Below are 20,034 nucleotides of genomic sequence, written 5' to 3' on the forward strand. Positions count from 1 at the left end.
GTCTCCATAAGCCTTGTTTGGACAGGAATAATGTTTCAGTGTCCTTCATTTATCCAAGTCTGGATGCAGAATAGCTTTCTTCAGTCTGGAAGCTTTAAATGTGTTGTTGGTTGAGACAGAGGTTTCCTGCCTCAGAAAGGGAAAAGAAAATCAGTAAAATACCGACCGATTTTAACTGGAGCAAGTTTTAGCAATTGTATGATTTGGAAGTGAATCACATAAGGTTTGTCTGCATTTGTGTTATTTTTGTATCACTGTTAAGTTAGAATTATACTTTGAAATCTTTGCTGCTGTTATAATGTGCTCTTTCAACACATTACCATGTGATGCACTCAGTCTAATTGTACTGAAATCACTATGAGTTGCCCTGCACTGGTCTGCGATGTGTTTATTTCTCGCAAAAAGAATTAAAGTTGAAGTTAAAAATAGAGGCCTTCCTATGGTGATAAAATAAGTAGCAGTGACTTCATGTCTTGATTTTTGCTGGTTTCATTCATGCATTTCGGCGTGAAGCCTTTATCAGTCCATATAAGATGTGCACAAGTTCGGTTTGTGTTTTGGCAAGTTTGGTGAAAAATCACCAAAAATGATCCTTCTGTGCTGATGAGAACAAGTGAGTTGATGTACCTTGCGTGCAAGTGATCCACTTTACAAGCTGGGTTGGAAAGAAGGACAAATACATCTCTGCCAAATCCTCACGTGTCTGTTTCCGATCTTTCTGTCAGACTGTTTATGTTGGGACTGCAGTTCCCAGAAGTGTCCATTAGATGGTGACAGAGACCAGTGATGTTAACGACTCTGTGTCAAGACGTTTCTCTTTTCTTTCTCCTGGATTCAGATCGCTCTGGGGTCAGTCACTAACGTGGAGGAGGCAGTGAAGTGGCTCAGTTATACCTACCTATATGTTCGCATGAGGGCCAACCCACTTGCATACGGCATCAACCACAAGGCTTATCAGGTTGGTGACCCAGAGTGTTTATTCTACCTGTCTGTCTTTCAAAGATCATTGGGGGGGGGGGACCATCAGTCTAATCTTGATTGTGATTTACATTTGTACATCCATGAGGTCATATGTCTGTAGATAAGTCATTTAGTAAATGACTTTGCATTAATTGATGGAATTTTAGAAAATAAATATTTATTGTAAAAGTAAAAAACGTACCATCTAAGAAGAAAAAGACAAAACAAGACACAAGACAAACTGAAATGTTTTAAATCCCATTAACTTGATTTTATTGAGTTGATTAAAAAAAGAATCAATTGACTTTTTTCCAGATGGATCCCTCCTTGGAGCTGTACAGGAAGGAGCTGGTGGTGGAGTCGGGCAGAAAGCTGGACAAGGCCAGGATGATCCGCTTTGAGGAGCGTACTGGCTACTTTGCCTCCACTGACCTGGGCAGAACAGCCAGCCACTTCTACATCAGATACAACACCATAGAGGTACACTCACTTCTACATCAGAAACATGTGTACCCACTTTTTAATATACAGAAAACAGGGACAGCACATAGCAAAACGAGCACCCCAATACATTTATTGCATGAGTGATGTTTAAACATCACTGTCAACGTTGGAACTGGAACTAGACAGCACTGCACAAGCACTGGTATGTTTACTTGCGTGCATACATCTGTCTTAGAGACAATGGTGATGCAACAGATGACTTGCCTTCCCTGTTTTTGAATCTTAATTACTCAAAATATACAGTGACTTAAAATTGCCACCGTGTTTTCACTTCTGTGACCAAAAGCTGATGCCAGGTTGCCAGCCTGGCAAACACTTTTCAAAGTTTTTCTGAGCGTGATTAAATACTGCTCAGCTGGACCCAGGGTCCAAACAAAGACATAAAGATAATAAAACCGAACAACAGTAAATGAACAACAATGGAACGATTACTAGAAATAAATTGCATATTTAAAAGTTAATGGAAAGACTACAAACACAGTATGAAACACCTGTTTAGTTCATATTCATATTCACAAATTTGATTTTCCTGTACCCTCTAATCAAAATTCCATATTTGCTAATGTAACCTTGCAAATGAAAGAAACCTTGTTCACCACAGGTATCTGATTCATCATTGTTCACCACATTCAGTGCAAACCCAAATCACTGCAGCAGACAAAATGACTCCAGTAACCACTTCTATTTCTTTCTCCTCCTTCTGTCAAGACTTTCAATGAAAGTTTCAACTCCCAGCGAACAGAAGCCGACATCCTCAGTATTGTGTCTAAAGCCGAAGAGTTTGAACAACTGAAGGTGAGAGGTCATCGTGTATAAACTATAACAATGGCTATAAGAGCTTCAGTCAAGCACCATATATCTCCGCCTATAGTCTGCATTATGTTTTAAAATAAAAGTTGGAATTTTAAACCTCTACTTATGAGGTCTACGGCATTGGTCTACCCACAGTATGTAGTTGAAATGTACTCATCCACTTTAAACTCCATTATAATATGAAAATGTAAATGTGTAACGATGGTGTTGTGTGTTGGCAGGTCCGTGATGAGGAGTTGGAGGAGCTGGATCAGTTACTGAGTAACTACTGTGAGCTGCCGGCTGCAGGCGGGGTGGAGAACAGCTACGGCAAGATCAACGTTCTGCTTCAGACGTACATCAGCCGAGGAGAGGTGGACAGCTTCTCCCTCATCTCAGACTTATCCTATGTGGCACAGGTGAGGAAGAAGGAATAACACACACACGCACACACTGTTAAATAAACCAATAATAAATAAAATGCTGAAATGACAGGTTTTTTTAGCTCATTCAGTAGACTGCATTTCAGTCGACTTCTCTCAAGAATTTTAATTATAGTCTTAGGACCAGTCGGATGAATGAAACTTAACTATCCAAACTGATCATAAGTGACCTTTCTCTCTGCTTCAGTACACGCCTGCACACACTCACATGCACGTGGAACACACATACACCCACACATATACTGAAGAACACACACCCTGATTACATTATTGTAGCTAGTTAATGTTTTAGCCATTTTATGTTGCCTGATTAATGCTTGCATTTTGATCCCATGGGTGCTTGTTTTTGTGGAATACATGACTTTTGTATTTGCTTATAAAGCATGTTGAGGTGAGATTCCTTCTATAAGGCTCAATGGGTTCGGGTCACCAACACAATTTGCTTATTTTCTTTTGTTGTTGTGTTTCTGTGCAATAAAATGAATATAAAGAAATTACATTTATTGTGTAATTTAATACTTTCCATCAAATTAAGTTACTGCAGCGACTGGAAATGAAGTGACCATCTGGTGTGTCCGGGTATGAGACTCATGTAACAGGCTGCAGGTCAGGGTAATAGACAAATGAAATGAGCTGCCCAGTTTACAGTTTGATTTTGTTTTTGGACAGAGATACATAGACTTTCTTTAGATTTAGCTGTGAAACATAACATTATGTTTGATGCTGCAACTAACGATTATGTCAGTTATAGATTAATATTTTTTTTTTCAATTAATCAAGTAATTGTTTTATTTAAATTTTTTTCAGAAAATAAAAAACACCTCAAAAGATATACCTCCGATTAATAATTGAATTCAAATATACCTCCAACAACTGATGATTTGAGGATGAACCTGAAGTTCACTGATGCACCTTATCTAATTGAGACAGTATGTAAATTATTGGGTTGTGTGCATTTGTTACAATTTCATATCAGCCCGTACAGTAATTCAGCAAGCAAGCAACACAACTTCAACTGCAACAACAATCCTGCTACAGTAAAATGATTTTTTTTTATAGTCTGGAAATGAATGTGTTTATACCAGAGTCTCATGTCTGTCCATACTTTCTTTTTCTCCCTGCTCACCTTATCCATCTTTACAGAATCTCCCACAGTAACTGACTCCATGTGGCTGAATACTTGGAATAGTTCAGGCAGATTTGCTCCTTACACTAATAGGAGTGATGTGTCTGCTGGATAGTCTGTGATGGCAGCTATACATAGTGGAGCAATGAGAATTTAAAGCTGGGCAACAGATGAACTTTTTACACCGGTTGCACTGTGCCGGACTTTTTCCTTGTAGATGCACCCAATAATACATTTTAACTTAATGTCTTAATGCATTATGTGAATTCTTGTATATCGGTTACTTCATTTGACTCACAGCCAGCACAAAACAAGAAGTTCCTCAACTGTTTATTGAGGATTAGGCATCTTTGGACCAGGGACAGGTGGAACGGTTATCAGTCTGTAGTTTACCAACAACTTTTTGTTTAAAGGCAGAGTGTAACTGCATGTGAAAAATAATAAAGCATCTACAATATTCAATCAATAATAGATTTGAAAGGACAATATATAAAGTATTTAGGAACATATTGACATGCTCTGTCTCTGTCACAGACATGCACACACACACTCACCCACACACATATGAACTGTGAATAGATGAAGAGATTGTCTGGGCATTTGTTAACAGCATGCTCATCTTCTCCAACAGGACCATAATCTTTGTCCATCTTTCTTATCTGGATGTGGCATTTTTACAATTTTAGGTCTTTCATGGCTTCAAATTTCTCAGTTTTTGCTCCCAAAAATGAAACTATTAGTTCTCTTATTGGCATCTGAAGTGTGTTGATGACATACTGAACAGAACATTGTCTGGCTTGTCTCATCACAAACTAACCAATAACAGGACTCTCCATTGTTGGTTTTTCCTGCTCTTCTCATTAGAAAATAAAAACACTTTATGATCTTCATGCCTTGGGCCTGAGACTCCTCCTGGAGGTTTTCTCTGCAGACCTCTTAACTCCTGCCATGTGACAGCACATTGTGCAAAAGAAAAAAATGTGTGTATATCAGCCAATATATTTATATTGTACATTGTAAATACATACATATACATGTAAATGTTATTATGTTTGGTACTCTGTGTACTCCTTGCTGGTTGCAATGGCCTCTTGATCCTCTCCTTCAGTACTGACACTACATGGAAACAATCATTCATTGTTCTTACGCAACACTGATTATTCAGCATTGGAGCACTTTGGTATGTTGTACAGGACATTAACAATGCATATCCATAGACAAGCAGCAGGGAAGCACATCATTGTTCACTTACTTGCTGATGTACTTTATGTGTACCTGGAGAATAAAAAAGTTTAACCGCTACTTGTCAGATCATGGTTGAATCATGTCAAGTCAACACAAAGAATATCTTCCTTGCGACATTCTGATGTTGCACAACGTAAACTATACAACTTGACTATACATAGTCATGCTTGAGCAGGTTTCTATAATGTTATTGTTGAGATCACTGAAGGAAAAAGACGAGCTCTACTAGTTATTGTTTCTTGAGTCTGCTGATGACTTTACTCCTCAAGCTTAATTAATACTGACCAAAACCATTATTATTATGTTGGCATTTTAAAATGGATAACTATGCATTGTCTGATGTGTTATTTAAGTGTAATCACAGATTATAAACTTAATACAACATACACGTTTGACTAGAATTCCATGAATTTGGTTACTAAGAAATTGTGACCAAGATATATAGTGAGCAGAACATTTTACAGTCTACTTGTCCATACCCTCTGGTGGACGAACTATGTGACGGAGACACTGTTTAACCTGGCATTTCTCTACCGCCAGTCCACTCTACCTTATGAAGAGCAGGACAGGAGGGAGGTTGTCTGGATTAGCAGTGAAAAAACTGAATGAAAAAGTGGTAATGAAGTTGGCTATAGTTATGTTTGTACAGAAAATGGCAAGGTGGTGTCGTATTTTTACTATGAAGATCAACAGAATCTATTTTGGTGCATCTGTTCTCTTAGACTTCAGGCCTTCCTGTGTCCAGCCAGACCTCCTATTCTCAACCAGCTATCAAACAGCACAGACAGATTTCAGCAACCCAGAGTGCAATCAGACCTCACAGACAATCAGATCATATAAGCACCTGACCAAATCAATCACAGGCTGAGCAGACTTGAGCAGTCTATCAGTGATCAACACTGCCACCTGACCTTTCCACCAGAACTGACATGAGCAATCCATCAGCACACAGCAGACCTCCTCCTCATCACACATGATTAATCACCGTTATACAGCATGAAGTACCATACAGCTGCTGCGAGTGACTTCTGCTCCAGTACAAATGTGTTTTACTTCTTTTATTTCAACTTTAAAGTTGGTGTTAAAGCTATCACTGTATTGGGGAATGGGAGATAAACGGTCTACAAATGCACCATATGTATACAGTATGTATACTTGGGGGATTTACTTTTGCTTTTGTCACTTCTCACAGAATGCCGCTCGAATCGTCAGGGCTTTGTTTGAGATTGCCCTGAGGAAGCGGTGGCCAGCCATGACCTACCGACTGCTCACCCTCTGTAAGGTGATTGACAAGCGGCTGTGGGGCTTTTCCCACCCCCTGCGCCAGTTCCCCAGCCTGAGCCACATTGTGCTGAACCGCTTGGAGGAGAAAAGGCTAACTGTGGACAAACTGAAGGAAATGAGGAAGGATGAGATCGGTAAAAACAACTCAGTCCTTGTGTGACTGGTGTATATATTTAATGAGACTGAAATTATTCTGAACCACACCATAATACTTAATTTAAGTTAATGCAAACTCAGCACTTCATCCATGTTTAGATGTTGTCTTGATAATGTACATTTCCACAGTATTATTACATTTTAATCCACAGGTCATGCTGTACCTTAACTCTGTTAATCTACCACCAAGTAACCCAACATTTCTAGAACAGATGTTTCACATTAAAAGCCTTCGAGTCAGAAAGTATTATCCCTCTCTGTCCTGGTAGGCTATTAAAGGGGCACTTTGTAAGATATGAAGTTAAATTTAAAATGCACCAACATTATCAACAGAATGTGTAGGGAGTCATAGTCTGGTCAGAGCCGCTGTAAATCACCTCCATAGTATACCCCCTTTCTTCAAACTGACCTCGGTCGGGCTTGGATGCTGTGTTCAGTCCCAAAAAAGAGACTCAGGGCAGCAGTGGTGTAAGCAGGACACAATGCTGTTGTAATGATGGAATGTTGAAAAGTAAATTATGTTGAATTTTGCCGGCCCAGCCATTATTTGAATATCGGATGTTATCTGTGAATTTACTGTTATCTGTATGCACTACATCAAAACACATGTTAATGGAAGATGTATTGTTTCCAGGTCACATGCTGCACCATGTCAATGTTGGGTTATCAGTCAAACAGTGTGTTCACCAGATCCCTTCCATCACAATGGAGGCCAGCATCCAGCCGATCACACGCACCGTCCTACGCGTTCGTCTCATCATCACGCCTGATTTTCGCTGGAATGACCAGGTAAACATGACATGCTGCAACACTTGACTAAACTGCTGTTGTCTCACTCTCCTTCTACACTGCTCAAAAAAATTAAGGGAACACTTAATAGTCACAGTATGAGACCAAGTCAGTTAAACTTCAGGGATATCAATCTGTCCTGCTTTGGTGCAAATGAAAGTGACAACAGGTGCACTGGAGAGGCAAACACAAGACTACCCCTAAAAAGGGAATGGTTTTGCATGTGGTGGCTATAGACAATTGCTCTCTCCTTATCCTTCCTGACTGACTCTTCTCTAGTTTTGTGTTCTGCTAGTGTCCTTGACACTACTGGTAGCATGAGGTGAGATGACATTTGCGAGAGAACACCAGAATCAGGTCAGCCATCCCCCAGGACACCTGGGCACTCGGGGGGCCACACACACTACTGAGTCACATTATGAGCTGCTGTGATAAAGTTCACACAAATTGGATCGGCCTGTGATTTCATTTTGTACTGTGATTTTCTGTGTGATTTTGAATCCAGCCCTCAGTGGGTTGATGATTTTGGCTTCCATTGACTGATGTTACGTTGTTTTGTTCTCGACAAATTATACAATGTACATCAGTCAAGATTTTCAACTTGAATTATTTGTTCATCAAAATCTGATGTGTGATTAAAGTGTTCCCTTCATTTTTTTGAGCAGTGTATTTGATTTATATTATAAGTACTGTACATAGTCTTCATGATGTTTGGCTCCTTTTTTGCCTTTTTCCCCAAGACATTTGTCAGCCTACCACTTTTTTACTGGTACCTAAAGTAACACTCCCTGATTTCCTGCTAGCACACAACCAACACCCCAAATTGATGTTTTGAAGCTGCGCACAGTTCAGACAGAGACTGCGCTGAAATGGTTAATTTTGGTAGCTTTTTTGTCACCACAACAAAAGTCATTCTGTAGAAATGATCTCTCCTGATTTGTATTTTTAAACAAAGCTCTAAAAATCATATTGTATAAAAATACACAAATTTAGATGAATTACGATGATAAAAAACTAGACTTACTGAGACTTAATATATACTGTATTCTGTAAAGAATTTTTAGAATTGCAAGATGTATACATACTCTGAATCCTTGCTGTGAGCTCGAATAAAAATCCTTCCTCCTACATTGTGTTGGGTTGTAGACACAGAAACCTGGACGGATTTAACCCACTCGATACCACTTTTCCTTTTTGTGATTTGGAGAACTGAGCGTTACAGTCGTAGTATTGATACCTTTTTGTGCAAGATAGGGTTAGGGTTACATGGAGGTTCAGATTAGGACAATGGTGTTAAAATTGTAGTCAAGTAGTCACCGCCACAGTGGAAATCATTGCTTTCCCATGGTCTGGTGGCATCTGAGGTGCTGTCTAAAACAATGCACTGCTGTGCCCCTGCATAAATATGCCACAGCTAGGTCAGTTATTGTCATATTCAAAATGCCAGAAACTGTGGGAAGTCTTCATGTAAATTCTGCCAAGTAGACGACTCAACAAGTACAGATCTTTTTATACACTGATCACTTCATATGTTCTGAAGTAACTAGATTACTGCCAACTTTCTGCAATAATCAGACAAATATTATGAACACAAATTCTGGTTTCTGTAATACGGGTAGCAGATTCCAGAAATCTGATTTCCTTCGAGATAGATTTTTCCTGGAGAAAGCTGATTTCTGGGTCATGTAAACAAGCAATCATGTTTTTAATAGGCTTTTTTTTTAAGTGTGCCTGTGTAGGACAAAAGACGTCAGACAGGAAGTATTGCTTTGGGTGTGGGATGAGAGGAGAGATTATTACATATAATGATGCACCCTCATGTTCAGTGTGATTCAAAGTAAGTAAGTAGTGTCTTGTATCACTGTTTACTGCTGTGTCACAACAGTAAACAATGCTCACAAATGAGACTAGTGGTAGGGCTAAAATCTGAAGGACTGACCTGCTGCATGTGTCGGCAAATTCACATGTTTTTTTTAGAGCAGGTAACCGTGTGGTCCAATTCACAACATGACCTGATAACTCAAAATAAACTGGTCACATGACTTCTTCTGGACATTAATATGCTGAATTGTTCCAAAGGCCACTCTGGGTCACAGCAAACTAAATGTCAAAACATCTAAAATCGTTTAAAAGCTTCTCAAATCACTCCTGCAGCTAAACTAACTACATAAAACACAACAGAGCAGATCCTACTTTGCTTCACAACACTCCCCACATACACACCACAACTACTTCCTGACACTACCAGTGTAGTCACGGTCACATTTTCACAGTGGAGGAAAGAAGAGCTGCTCCTCCTACCTTGTTGTTCTTACAGCCATGGAATCTCCATCTGTCCTTGAGAGCCAGAATGCCTTCAGGCCTCGCCAGCATGTCCCAGCTCAGTGGGCAGTCTGGCCAGAGGGGATCATGGGAAGCTTAGTCCACAGTTTGTCATGGAATCTGAGTGGAATAGGAAGCTCATTGTAGCAGGGCTGAATATGAAGATGAATGTTTATGTCCGATTAGCGATGCATGCTCCAATCATGGGAGAGTGGTAATGGAAGACTGACTGGCTTAGCCCTGATCCGGGTGCAGAGCCAGGACACATGTACTGACACATGAGCCACCGCCCTGATGGCACCCAGGAAACACACCACACTGCTATATTATGATACTACTGCCATAAGCTTGCAAGTATTGTGTATTGTTCCTTATTCCAGGATTAAACTTTCTGTTGTTTTGAGGGCTGACATTTTGTTTATTGTATTGAAAATACATTAGTTATAATATTTTGCTGGAGCTGACATTTTAAAATGTAACCTTTATCATGACCTAAATTCCAAATATTCACTGTATTTCCCCTCTGTTAGTTTGAGATTATTTGATTAAACAGCAGTTTGCTTAAGAATATGCACCTTATAGCTTAATACCAATCAAAATAGTTTGACACAAATCTGACGCGCAAGATGGTCTCCTAGCTCGGTGGGTTCGTCTGTCTGTGGACAGATTACGTCCGCGATAGTGTCACAGCCATGCAAGATGCAGTCATGAAACTTTTTGCAGGTGTGTAGTTGAGATCAAAATTAAGGCCAAGTTCCAAGACGGATGTGGTCTCATGTAATAATGTAGTAATCAGTGCCAACAGCTGCTGTTGTGATTCCATTGCAAATGGTATCAAGTTTTATTATGTTTTTAGTTTGTTTGTTTTGTTTGTTTATTTTTTTCCTGGAATTTTACCTCTCCATGAATTTAACACCTCTGCACTGCAGAGAAAGTCTGATTGAAATGTTGTTCTCCTCAATGATTCAGGTCCACGGGTCAGTAGGTGAGCCATGGTGGTTATGGGTAGAGGATCCCATCAATGACCACATCTATCACTCTGAGTACCTACTCCTACAGAAGAAACAGGTTTGTTTTTAACGTGGACTTAGTTTACATGGCTACAATGTTCCTCAAAGAGTATATGATGATTGATGTGTGTTCTTGTTTCTCTACTTTGTGTGTTCTCCCTCCAGGTGGTAACAGGAGAGCCTCAGCACATTGTGTTCACTATCCCCATCTTTGAGCCCTTGCCCTCCCAGTACTACATCAAGGCAGTGTCTGATCGCTGGCTCGGGGCCGAGGCCGTCTGCATCATTAACTTCCAGAACCTCATCCTACCCGAGAGACACCCCCCACATACTGGTACACACACTTATACTCAAAGGCTCATTCCCATTTCCCTGTTTTTTACTCTTACCCCTTGTTTTTGAGTGAAGCCAATTTTATTGATATTGCGCCAATTCACAACAAAAGAGCAGGTGTAGACCATACTCTTTCATTTACAGAGACCCAACATGCCTCATGAGCAAGCATTGCAACAGTGGCATGAAAAAGATGCCGTTCAACAGGCAGAAAACTTGGGCAGACCTGGCTCAACGTGGGCAGCCATCTGCCTTGATTGGTTAGTTCGAGTGAGGTGGAGAGAGACAGAAGCCCTTTTCACACAGAGACTCCCCATTATTGTCGCAACCAAGGCTCACCTTTTCTCAGCCTTTGTTTGTTCACACTGAACCATAGAGGCGTGACGGCACACATCATGACGTTTTTGTGTTTTTCAACCTGGTTCCCCCGGTGTCCACCTGTTAATCTAAACATGTATCCACAACTGTTTATAATCATATGGATGCAGTTATAATGTGTTGTGATTGAGATCCTGACCCACCAAACATCCTTGAAAGTGACAAAGTTACGTTTTCTGCTCTACATAAAATAATTACATAACCACCATCAGTAAATAGAGGACCCTGTCGTACTCTCACTGGCGGGGAGGGATGGCTGACAGACGCAGTAATTTTTTTTTCAATACAAGTTGCCAGAGACAATAACTACAACAACACAATAGTGGAAGGAGACAAAGACGTGGTGACTTAAAGTGTTTTGCTCTAAATCGTGTCACATAATCAGCACCATTCAACTGCGGGAGCCACCTGGCTCTGCAGCCGGGGACAGATGCTGTTTTTCGGGCAGAAATGTGATGAAGAGTCGGTAGGACAGACAGGATGACAGACACTTTTCCACGTATAACTGCGGTATTTTTTTCCTCATATAAGTTGCCAAAGACACTACCAGTTACCACATTACTGTTGTTTGGTCCTGTAACGTTGCTTTGTGGGTTGAATTGTGGGTCATTTCTCTTTTATTTGATGAGTGAAGGTTTAGCTGTCAGACTGTGAACACCATCAGACCGACACACCCCTGATCCGCACCTCTGGCATATCCATTCACACAGACGCCATCTCGCCACTGCTGCAGCTCTGATACTACCTTGCGCATCAGAGCCGCAGCGAAACTGTCCTCCCTCTCCACATCTGAAACTTTCATACAGACATGCTTCCTGCACTGTAAGGGCAGTGTGAATGGAGTTAGAGAGAGGCAGAGAGGGATGGAGGGAGGGAGGTGGTGAGATGACAAATTAATAATAACAGCTACAACACTTGAAATATGACTAATAATAATACTATAGCAGCTTTAGATTTCTGTTACTGCTATTGAAATCTTCCCCTACGAAATGGGACAACCCAACTCAAAAGCATGGACGCTCGCAAGTCGTTCACAACTTCACGCTATCGATCACTTTGGGGACATGATCGATATCAAAACAATTCCGTTCATTACCTGGCCACTAGCAGTGCTCCTACCCTGCCAGTCTGCCCTGGTATTGGAGGAGGGATACCAGGTGCAGCTGCTTCGCTGCTGGACTTAAGTTCAATTTCAGGATTCATAGGGGCTGCAGAGGGGGGAATGCATCATTAAAATACGTCAAAATGCAGGACTCTCAATATAACGTTAGCTAACTAGTTAGCATCAGCTGACTAGTGGTCATTGTTTAATGCTTGTTATAAAGTAAAGAAACAAAATACATTGAAACAACAGAGAGTTCTAATAACCCTCAGTCTGTGTGTGTGTGCCTCACTCTATGAGAAAAAACCTCTCATAGAGTGGTGTAGCAATTATTTTTGTAGGCTAACCCTGAAGTTAGCATCACCCTGGTTCCCCCCACAAAAAGCCTATGTGATCATTGAATTGGATTTTAGAATATAACTGAAAATAAGCTCTGTTGCAAACACAAGTTTATGATACTTACATGTTTTGTTCCCCTTTTAGTGTAAATTAAATCATTGGAAGTGAAAAGCCAATGTTAGGCTGGAAACAGACATTACGGTCGCCTGACTTAAACATCAACACCGCTAAGCGTCTTACTACACAATTACTACACACATTTTCTATAAACTGATCAATGTACAAGATATAAAGTTAGTTAGTATAGTTTGTACCTAAAGTGAGCCTGTGAAGATGGACTAGTGAGTAGATGAGTCTCTGTGTTCGCTGTGATGACGTTTAATGTCCCCGACAACCTCTGTAGTCTCATAGACACTTGTTAGCAACCGCCTTTATTAAGACACATAAGAGCTTCATGATTACATACTGCGACATTTAATGATGTATTTTATGTCATAGAACAAAACGTGTAAATATCTTCAGCCTGTGGTAACCACACACCTTATTTCAGGCATTTAACCGAAAACAGATTCAAAAAACTTTGGGACTTTGGGACGAGGGAACAAGATGTGCAGAAATGCCAACTGATTTACAGGTTTTAGGACTAGAAAATACAACGCTGTACTGGAGGGTCATGAAGGCGTAACACTTCACCCTACCCGTCTATCCCAACATGAATCAGGACGGCCTACATTGCATAATTAGCCTGCTGTTGCACTGTCAATACCAATAGATGTGGGACACGCAGGACTGGTATGAATTAGCTTTAAATATGGAAAAATCAGCACAGTCATCAAGTAGGATTTCCATAGACTGATAAATGAAGTATCTCTGACATAATGAAAGTAACCTAAGCTTTTACTAAAATCTAATTCTGGCATAAAAGGAAAGGCTACTTCCCCCCAAAACACCAACTTTAATTTGGAGTCAGCTTAAAACAGCAGCTCACCACCACAAAATAGCTGAGCCATTTTTGAACCTGCACAAACGCTGCATGGAGACATCAAATCCTCATCTAGACTGGAGAACAGAAGAATCTTATCCTCCCATACTCCAAACATTCACTCCTCCAGACTGACAAAGGATCCAGCATATTTCTGACCACATTTCCTCTCAGTAAGAGCAGACACAATCCCAGCAGCTATCAGGGAAAACCCCCACAGCTCAGAGGAGATCATATGACAGTCTGATGGAAGGGCACTGTGTGACCCATCTCTCATTAATAAAAGAGTCTCTTGTTGAAAAAGACTCAGTTTGTCATGTTCTCTCATTCACATCTAACGAACATGAATCTGGTGTTAAATAGAGACACACAAAGAACATGAGGTAACATAAGAACATATAATGCCTTGGCGAGTCCACCAGAATACTATAGTCAGGGTACTCAAGCATCAGATGTATGACTGATTATTGATAACACCTAAGCCCAGAGATTTAGAAGAGAGTCGTCCAGACATAGTCATTTAAATAGAAAAGTAAGTCAGTTTCTGTAGATATTGATCGAGAAAGTGGAAGAAAAACTCTGCACTAATAATAATCATGTAATATGAAAAGGGTAGCTCTAATGAGAGAGTAATGCCTCATTCATGTCATGTTGGGATTACTGTAGTTACCAGTTTCTGCCTTATAGATGGCATTGATGTCAATATGTGCAACAGGGAAAGTCCGATGTTTCAGAAAGCTCTGATATATCCTACTTGGCACTGTATGATACATAAGTCCCTGGTGGAAATAAACCTGGATACAGTATGCCAGTCAAAGTCTGTCATTAAATATGTTGAAATTAAACCCAAATTAAATTTTTGATATAATATTTTTAATGGAATGTTTTTAAGCCTCGCACAAACCAACTCTGCACATGTACAACCATTGTCCGATGTTGTCCGATGACATGACATCTTGCAAATCATAAGGAATCGTTATCTCTGTCTGATTTCTACCTTCCATCCATCTCATATGACATGAATGCAGATCACCAAGCCCTGTCTTTTAGCTCAGCAGGCAGCTGTTTTCTGTGAAAAAGCCTCAGTAAACTTCCTCTGCACTACCTGTCCAACACCAGTCAGCAGACGGACATACTTACAGAATGTTTTTCTTATTGAATTTGATCAAGCTGAGGGAGGTTGACTCATTTCTATTGTTCTGATGTGAACTGGCTGACACTTGAACAACTGTGTTTCATCCTCATGCCTACATATTCATCATTATAGTTTAATTGCACAACATGAAAGTGAATAATCATGCAGCATACAACATGTTCTCAGTCACTAATTACTTAAATCTCAGCTGCATTGCTGCAGTAAATATGTTTCCTATACATGGGGCACAACACCGTGTCTTAGTAATTGTGGCGTAGACAATTATCTAATCGAAACACATTGTGTGACTGCATCCTTTTCATTTTAAGCCTCATCATTTTAATGAAAACAAATGTCAGATTTTTCCATTACAGTAACATTTCTTTTTCAGTCTACAGAAAGTGTCACCTTCAGTGAATGTTCTTGTCATACATTCTGTGTTTTGTTTCGATATACCATACTTTTAGCTGCCATAAAGGAAGTCATATTTAAGGATTCCAGTGTCATCTTCTTCCATTATTCATTCTCTCTCAGAGTTGTTGGACCTGCAGCCATTGCCAGTGACAGCTCTGGGTAACCGGGAGTATGAGAGTCTGTACAAGTTCACCCACTTCAACCCAATCCAGACGCAGATCTTCCACACGCTGTATCACACCGACACTAATGTCCTGCTGGGGGCCCCAACAGGCTCTGGTAAAACCATTGCAGCAGAGATGGCCATGTTCCGGGTCTTCAACAAGTACCCAACCTCCAAGGTTTGTCTAGCTAGCTCCATTTGCATTACTGTTAAATTCAAGAGATTTTTTTCTTTAATTGTTGCAGTCTTTTATATTGGTCAACATTGTAACTGACATAAGAAACCAAGAACCATAGCAAGCACGACTGGAATGTGTTAAACCCATTGGAAAGACATTATCAGTAAACTATAAATGTGCAGAAAATGTTCCATTTAGTCAAATTTCACCCAGCATACGCAAATTGCATCTTCATGGAGGTCCACTTCAGAACAGGTTGTGCCTATGGGAGAACCATAGATAACTACATGATCTGATATCGCAGTGTTGATGTTGTTCCTGGAACATCATGATTAATGTTGCTTCAGGACCATCACTGAAACTGACCAGTCATGTTTTTGTAATGCCATAGCATTGCCGGTCGGGTAAAAAGACCTGCAAAATCCCCCGATGGGAGAAGTTCTCCTTTTAAACAAGTTGTAATGGGTTCTTTTTCAACCCAAACCATATTTTACTAAACCTAACAGTAAAAAGAACCTAAAAATAATAAGTAAACAGTATAACAATATGTTACAAACAAGATATGTAAGCCGTTGTCCTGAGTGAAGTCATGCTGGCTTGTTCCAGTTGCGGAAGTAAGTAGAGATAGTTGAAATAATGCTCCATCATTTATTTATTTTTATTTAATATTCTGGAAAGAACAAAAACATGGCAGTATGTGGTAAAGGTTAGCAGCTGATCCTTTTTTTCAGCTGCACTATTTAAAAAATGACAATTTGATCAGGAAAACGATCCAATGTCTGCAAAGTTCAGCTGATGTTTGGCTGTGAGCACACTTAATATGGCATGTCATCCATTACGTATCGTTACGTTTCAGATGGTCATAAAACCTACTGTGTAATTGCTGCTTGGAAAAGCCAATAATTTATTTCATAAGGCTTGCTCAGTTATGTTACGCTGTACTGGGGACAGTTGGTCAAACACTGCCATGGAAAATGTAACTGCTTTAAGCTTTTTTGCGTATGGAAAAACACTAATCTGCAATCAGAACCCCAGAACGTATAATCAGTTCGTTACCATTGTGCTTTAATAATGTCTAAATGTTTAAGTCAGGAGAGACATACAAAAACTGGACAAGCCAAATTGTTGAGGTGAGGCTGTACCATACAGTACAGCCATAATATTTATTTGGGGCATTATTATTACCTTTTTGAAATCTTATGATTTGTAGCTTTCCCATGCTCATGGGTGTGTATTGCTCGTGCATGAGACAAAATCGCGCTCAGTGAAAACTGGCTTCATAGGCCTACTAATGGTCTAAAACAAGGAGAGCTTGAACATTGACCTCTGTGGGAGTGATTGATTGATGTTTCAGTAGGATAACTCAACACATTAACATGATTTTTGGAAAAAATAAACAACTAATAGAAGTAGAAATTAATCATAATAGCTTCACCATTGAGATACTAACCTAGCATATGTCAGAGAACAATGTGAACATTTCTTGACTTTATTATAACCATATACTTTATTGTCTGCATTATTTAGAAAATCTGGGGGGGAAAAAAAATGGATGCTTAGAAACCCAGTCAGCAATTTAATACTGTTACCCAAGAGTTGATGATCAGTGTAGTAGTTGTCACCTGCAAGCTGAGGTAAGAGCAAGAGATACTTAAACATGGGGGCCTGTGGTAATGTAGCTCAAATTTACATCCAGCCTTGGGATAGAAACCTGACACTGTTTCTCTTGATTAAATGTTGTATTTGTTGCTGTGAGTTCAGGTGGTGTATATCGCTCCTTTGAAAGCTCTGGTCAGAGAGAGGATTGAGGACTGGAAGATCAGGATTGAGGAGAAACTGGGGAGGAAGTAAGTGACAATTGAGACACCACCCTCACTAAGTTGATGACATCACACAGTGGCAGAATGAATTTGTGGATGAGGTCATCAGTTGGCATGGATATGTCGGGTTTTGGTCAGAGCTGTCTGATGATAAAAATGAATTCTTATTGCAGTTATGGACATTCAAAAAACATTATATTAGTGATGGACTTATGACAGAAATGTTTATGGCAATAGTTAACTGCAGTTACAAAATTAGAGTAAACAGGCACTTTTTAACACATAAAATAAGACAAAAAATATTAACACAGAGACAATAAGATATGGTAAAACCAAAGTGTCATTGAAAAAAAGAAAATAGGTGATAATAATTTTCTGATAATACATAGAGATCTTTGGCACCTGAATATAAAGTGGGATTTCATTATGATAATGTGAAGATGGCTGGGGGTTATTATACATTAGACCTTATGAATAAAACATATAGCTAAGATTAAATCAATCAAAACATTTACCATTAGGTCTTTTAATAAGATTCCATAAATAATACTATTATGATCTAAAACAGGCATTGTTGTGATTTTGTTACCTAATCATTCAATGAATTGTTTCCAGAGTAACTGTGTATGAGAGCATGAAACAATAGATGCTCTGTTGTCTCAACATCACTTTTACAGAAGACACATGTATTGCCTTCAAAGCCAAATGTTAAACTTCAAAATTCACTGGACTAGAAATCATTCATTACTTTGTAGTGAATTTCTTTTGTTTTGGGTGAAACTGGGTAATAAAGAACTTCATTCTCAATTTGCACACTGTTGGTTCGTCATAGATATTTAAAATGTTGTTTCTACTACACTGAGCAGCCTATAAGTCATTTGTTAGAATAGATCTTCTGAAGTAGTTCGAAAGGCTTTTATCAAGAAAATGAATTCTATTTATAGAAAGTGTGAGGAGATGAGATGGGGACTGAGAGTACAATGATTGAGTTTTTTGCTAGGCTAAGGAATATATTGGGAATGGCACTGATGAGAGATATAAATTCGTTGAGGTTGAGACTTTTTTTTCTTCCTTGTTCTTGACTGTGTGCAGAGTGGTGGAACTGACAGGTGACGTCACTCCAGACATGAGAGCAATAGCGCAGGCTGACCTCATTGTCACCACACCAGAGAAATGGGATGGAGTGAGCAGAAGCTGGCAGAACCGAAGTTACGTCCAGAAAGTAGCCATCCTCATCATTGATGAGATCCACCTGCTGGGTAAGAGTCCACAGCAAACCTGCAGGAGTCTGTATGAATGGTCTACGTCCCGTAGGTCATACAGTTGTGGTCAGTTTTAGTACATCATGTACAATATCTCTGGATATTAAAGCAGAACAGAGAAAGGATAAAAAATAACAACAATTTAAAAAAGCATCAGGAGGAAAAATATGACCAAGCTTAAACCAAGCTGGATTAGCATGGCTCTTATTCAGACTCTCTTCATCCCTGGGCCAGTCCAGGGATGAAGAAAGTCAGGTTGGATGGTCGAAAGATGATGTGGGCCACGATTGTCTCAAAATCTGCTGCCCCTGATCAAAAACACCCGCTTTCTTCTCCGATGATGATGACAGTATTTCTGCCATGGGCTGTTTGTGTGCCAGCAGTAAAGCTGAAAAATGACGAAACGTAGCATCATTTGGAGGAGCTACCAGCCGCTGCGTCTTCATGTATCTTCATGCGTATTCAGAACAGTGAAGGCTGTCATCATGGGAATGTGTTTTGTTTTATGTTGATCAAACTGCACAAACTGGGGTTAAAGTAAAGGTTAATCTGTCACCATCCAACACGATTTAGGCAGAATATGATTGAAAGTAGGCCTGGTAACAGCAGCTGAAATAACTAGCACTTAACACACAGTGCTCAGAGTGATTGAAAAGTTCATAAAAAGCATTGATACCTGTCGACACCCTGTTCCTGTTACTGTCAATAAGATGATAATATTTCCATATGCAAATTTTCCGTATCAGAAAACCCATAGCAGTGTCAGGACACTGAAACATACTGTTTGCTATATAAACATTCTGATTGAATGATGTCATTGTGTCGGTTCCAGGTGAGGACAGGGGTCCAGTGTTGGAGGTCATTGTGTCCAGGACAAACTTCATCTCCTCCCACACCTCAAGGAGTGTCAGAGTGGTCGGTCTGTCCACTGCTCTGGCCAATGCTCGAGACCTTGCTGACTGGCTGGGGATCGGACAGGTCAGATATCCATCATGGCGTCAAATCATACAACAGCAGAACATGGCTTTAAAAATGCCTTGTCAGTGTTATTCCTCTGACCCCTTGTTCTTTGGTCAGATGGAGGGACCATCTTCTTGAGCTCCCTTGTTTCAGGAGGAGTCAGATTGACTCTGTGCACCAAGAACGCTACTGCAGTGAAGCTGGCCAGAAACCACTTTGTGTAGCTCCAAGTTTTTACACTTCATTTGTTGCCTGCCTCTTCATAGCAGATTGAGTGTATATAATAATGGTAATTAAGATAAACAGATACTTTTGGCCTGGAGTTAATGATGCAGTT

The 20,034-nt window shown here is 39.9% G+C and overlaps 1 protein-coding gene across 1 annotated transcript in view; it reads left to right on the forward strand.

Annotated features, from left to right (window-relative positions):
• ascc3 (activating signal cointegrator 1 complex subunit 3) overlaps positions 1-20,034 on the forward strand; it is a 180,035-nt gene that overhangs the window by 125,368 nt on the left and 34,633 nt on the right. The window contains exons 17-28 of the mRNA XM_084356676.1: positions 839-958; positions 1,276-1,440; positions 2,173-2,259; positions 2,499-2,675; positions 6,263-6,488; positions 7,145-7,299; positions 10,591-10,689; positions 10,797-10,965; positions 15,435-15,655; positions 17,417-17,502; positions 18,568-18,734; positions 19,570-19,715. Coding sequence (XP_084212802.1) covers positions 839-958; positions 1,276-1,440; positions 2,173-2,259; positions 2,499-2,675; positions 6,263-6,488; positions 7,145-7,299; positions 10,591-10,689; positions 10,797-10,965; positions 15,435-15,655; positions 17,417-17,502; positions 18,568-18,734; positions 19,570-19,715 — 1,818 coding nt within the window. The remainder of the gene's footprint in view (positions 1-838; positions 959-1,275; positions 1,441-2,172; positions 2,260-2,498; positions 2,676-6,262; positions 6,489-7,144; positions 7,300-10,590; positions 10,690-10,796; positions 10,966-15,434; positions 15,656-17,416; positions 17,503-18,567; positions 18,735-19,569; positions 19,716-20,034) is intronic.

The sequence above is a fragment of the Pagrus pagrus genome (assembly GCF_965226575.1).
Source record: "Pagrus pagrus genome assembly, chromosome: 7".
Classification (NCBI taxonomy): Eukaryota; Metazoa; Chordata; class Actinopteri; order Spariformes; family Sparidae; genus Pagrus; species Pagrus pagrus.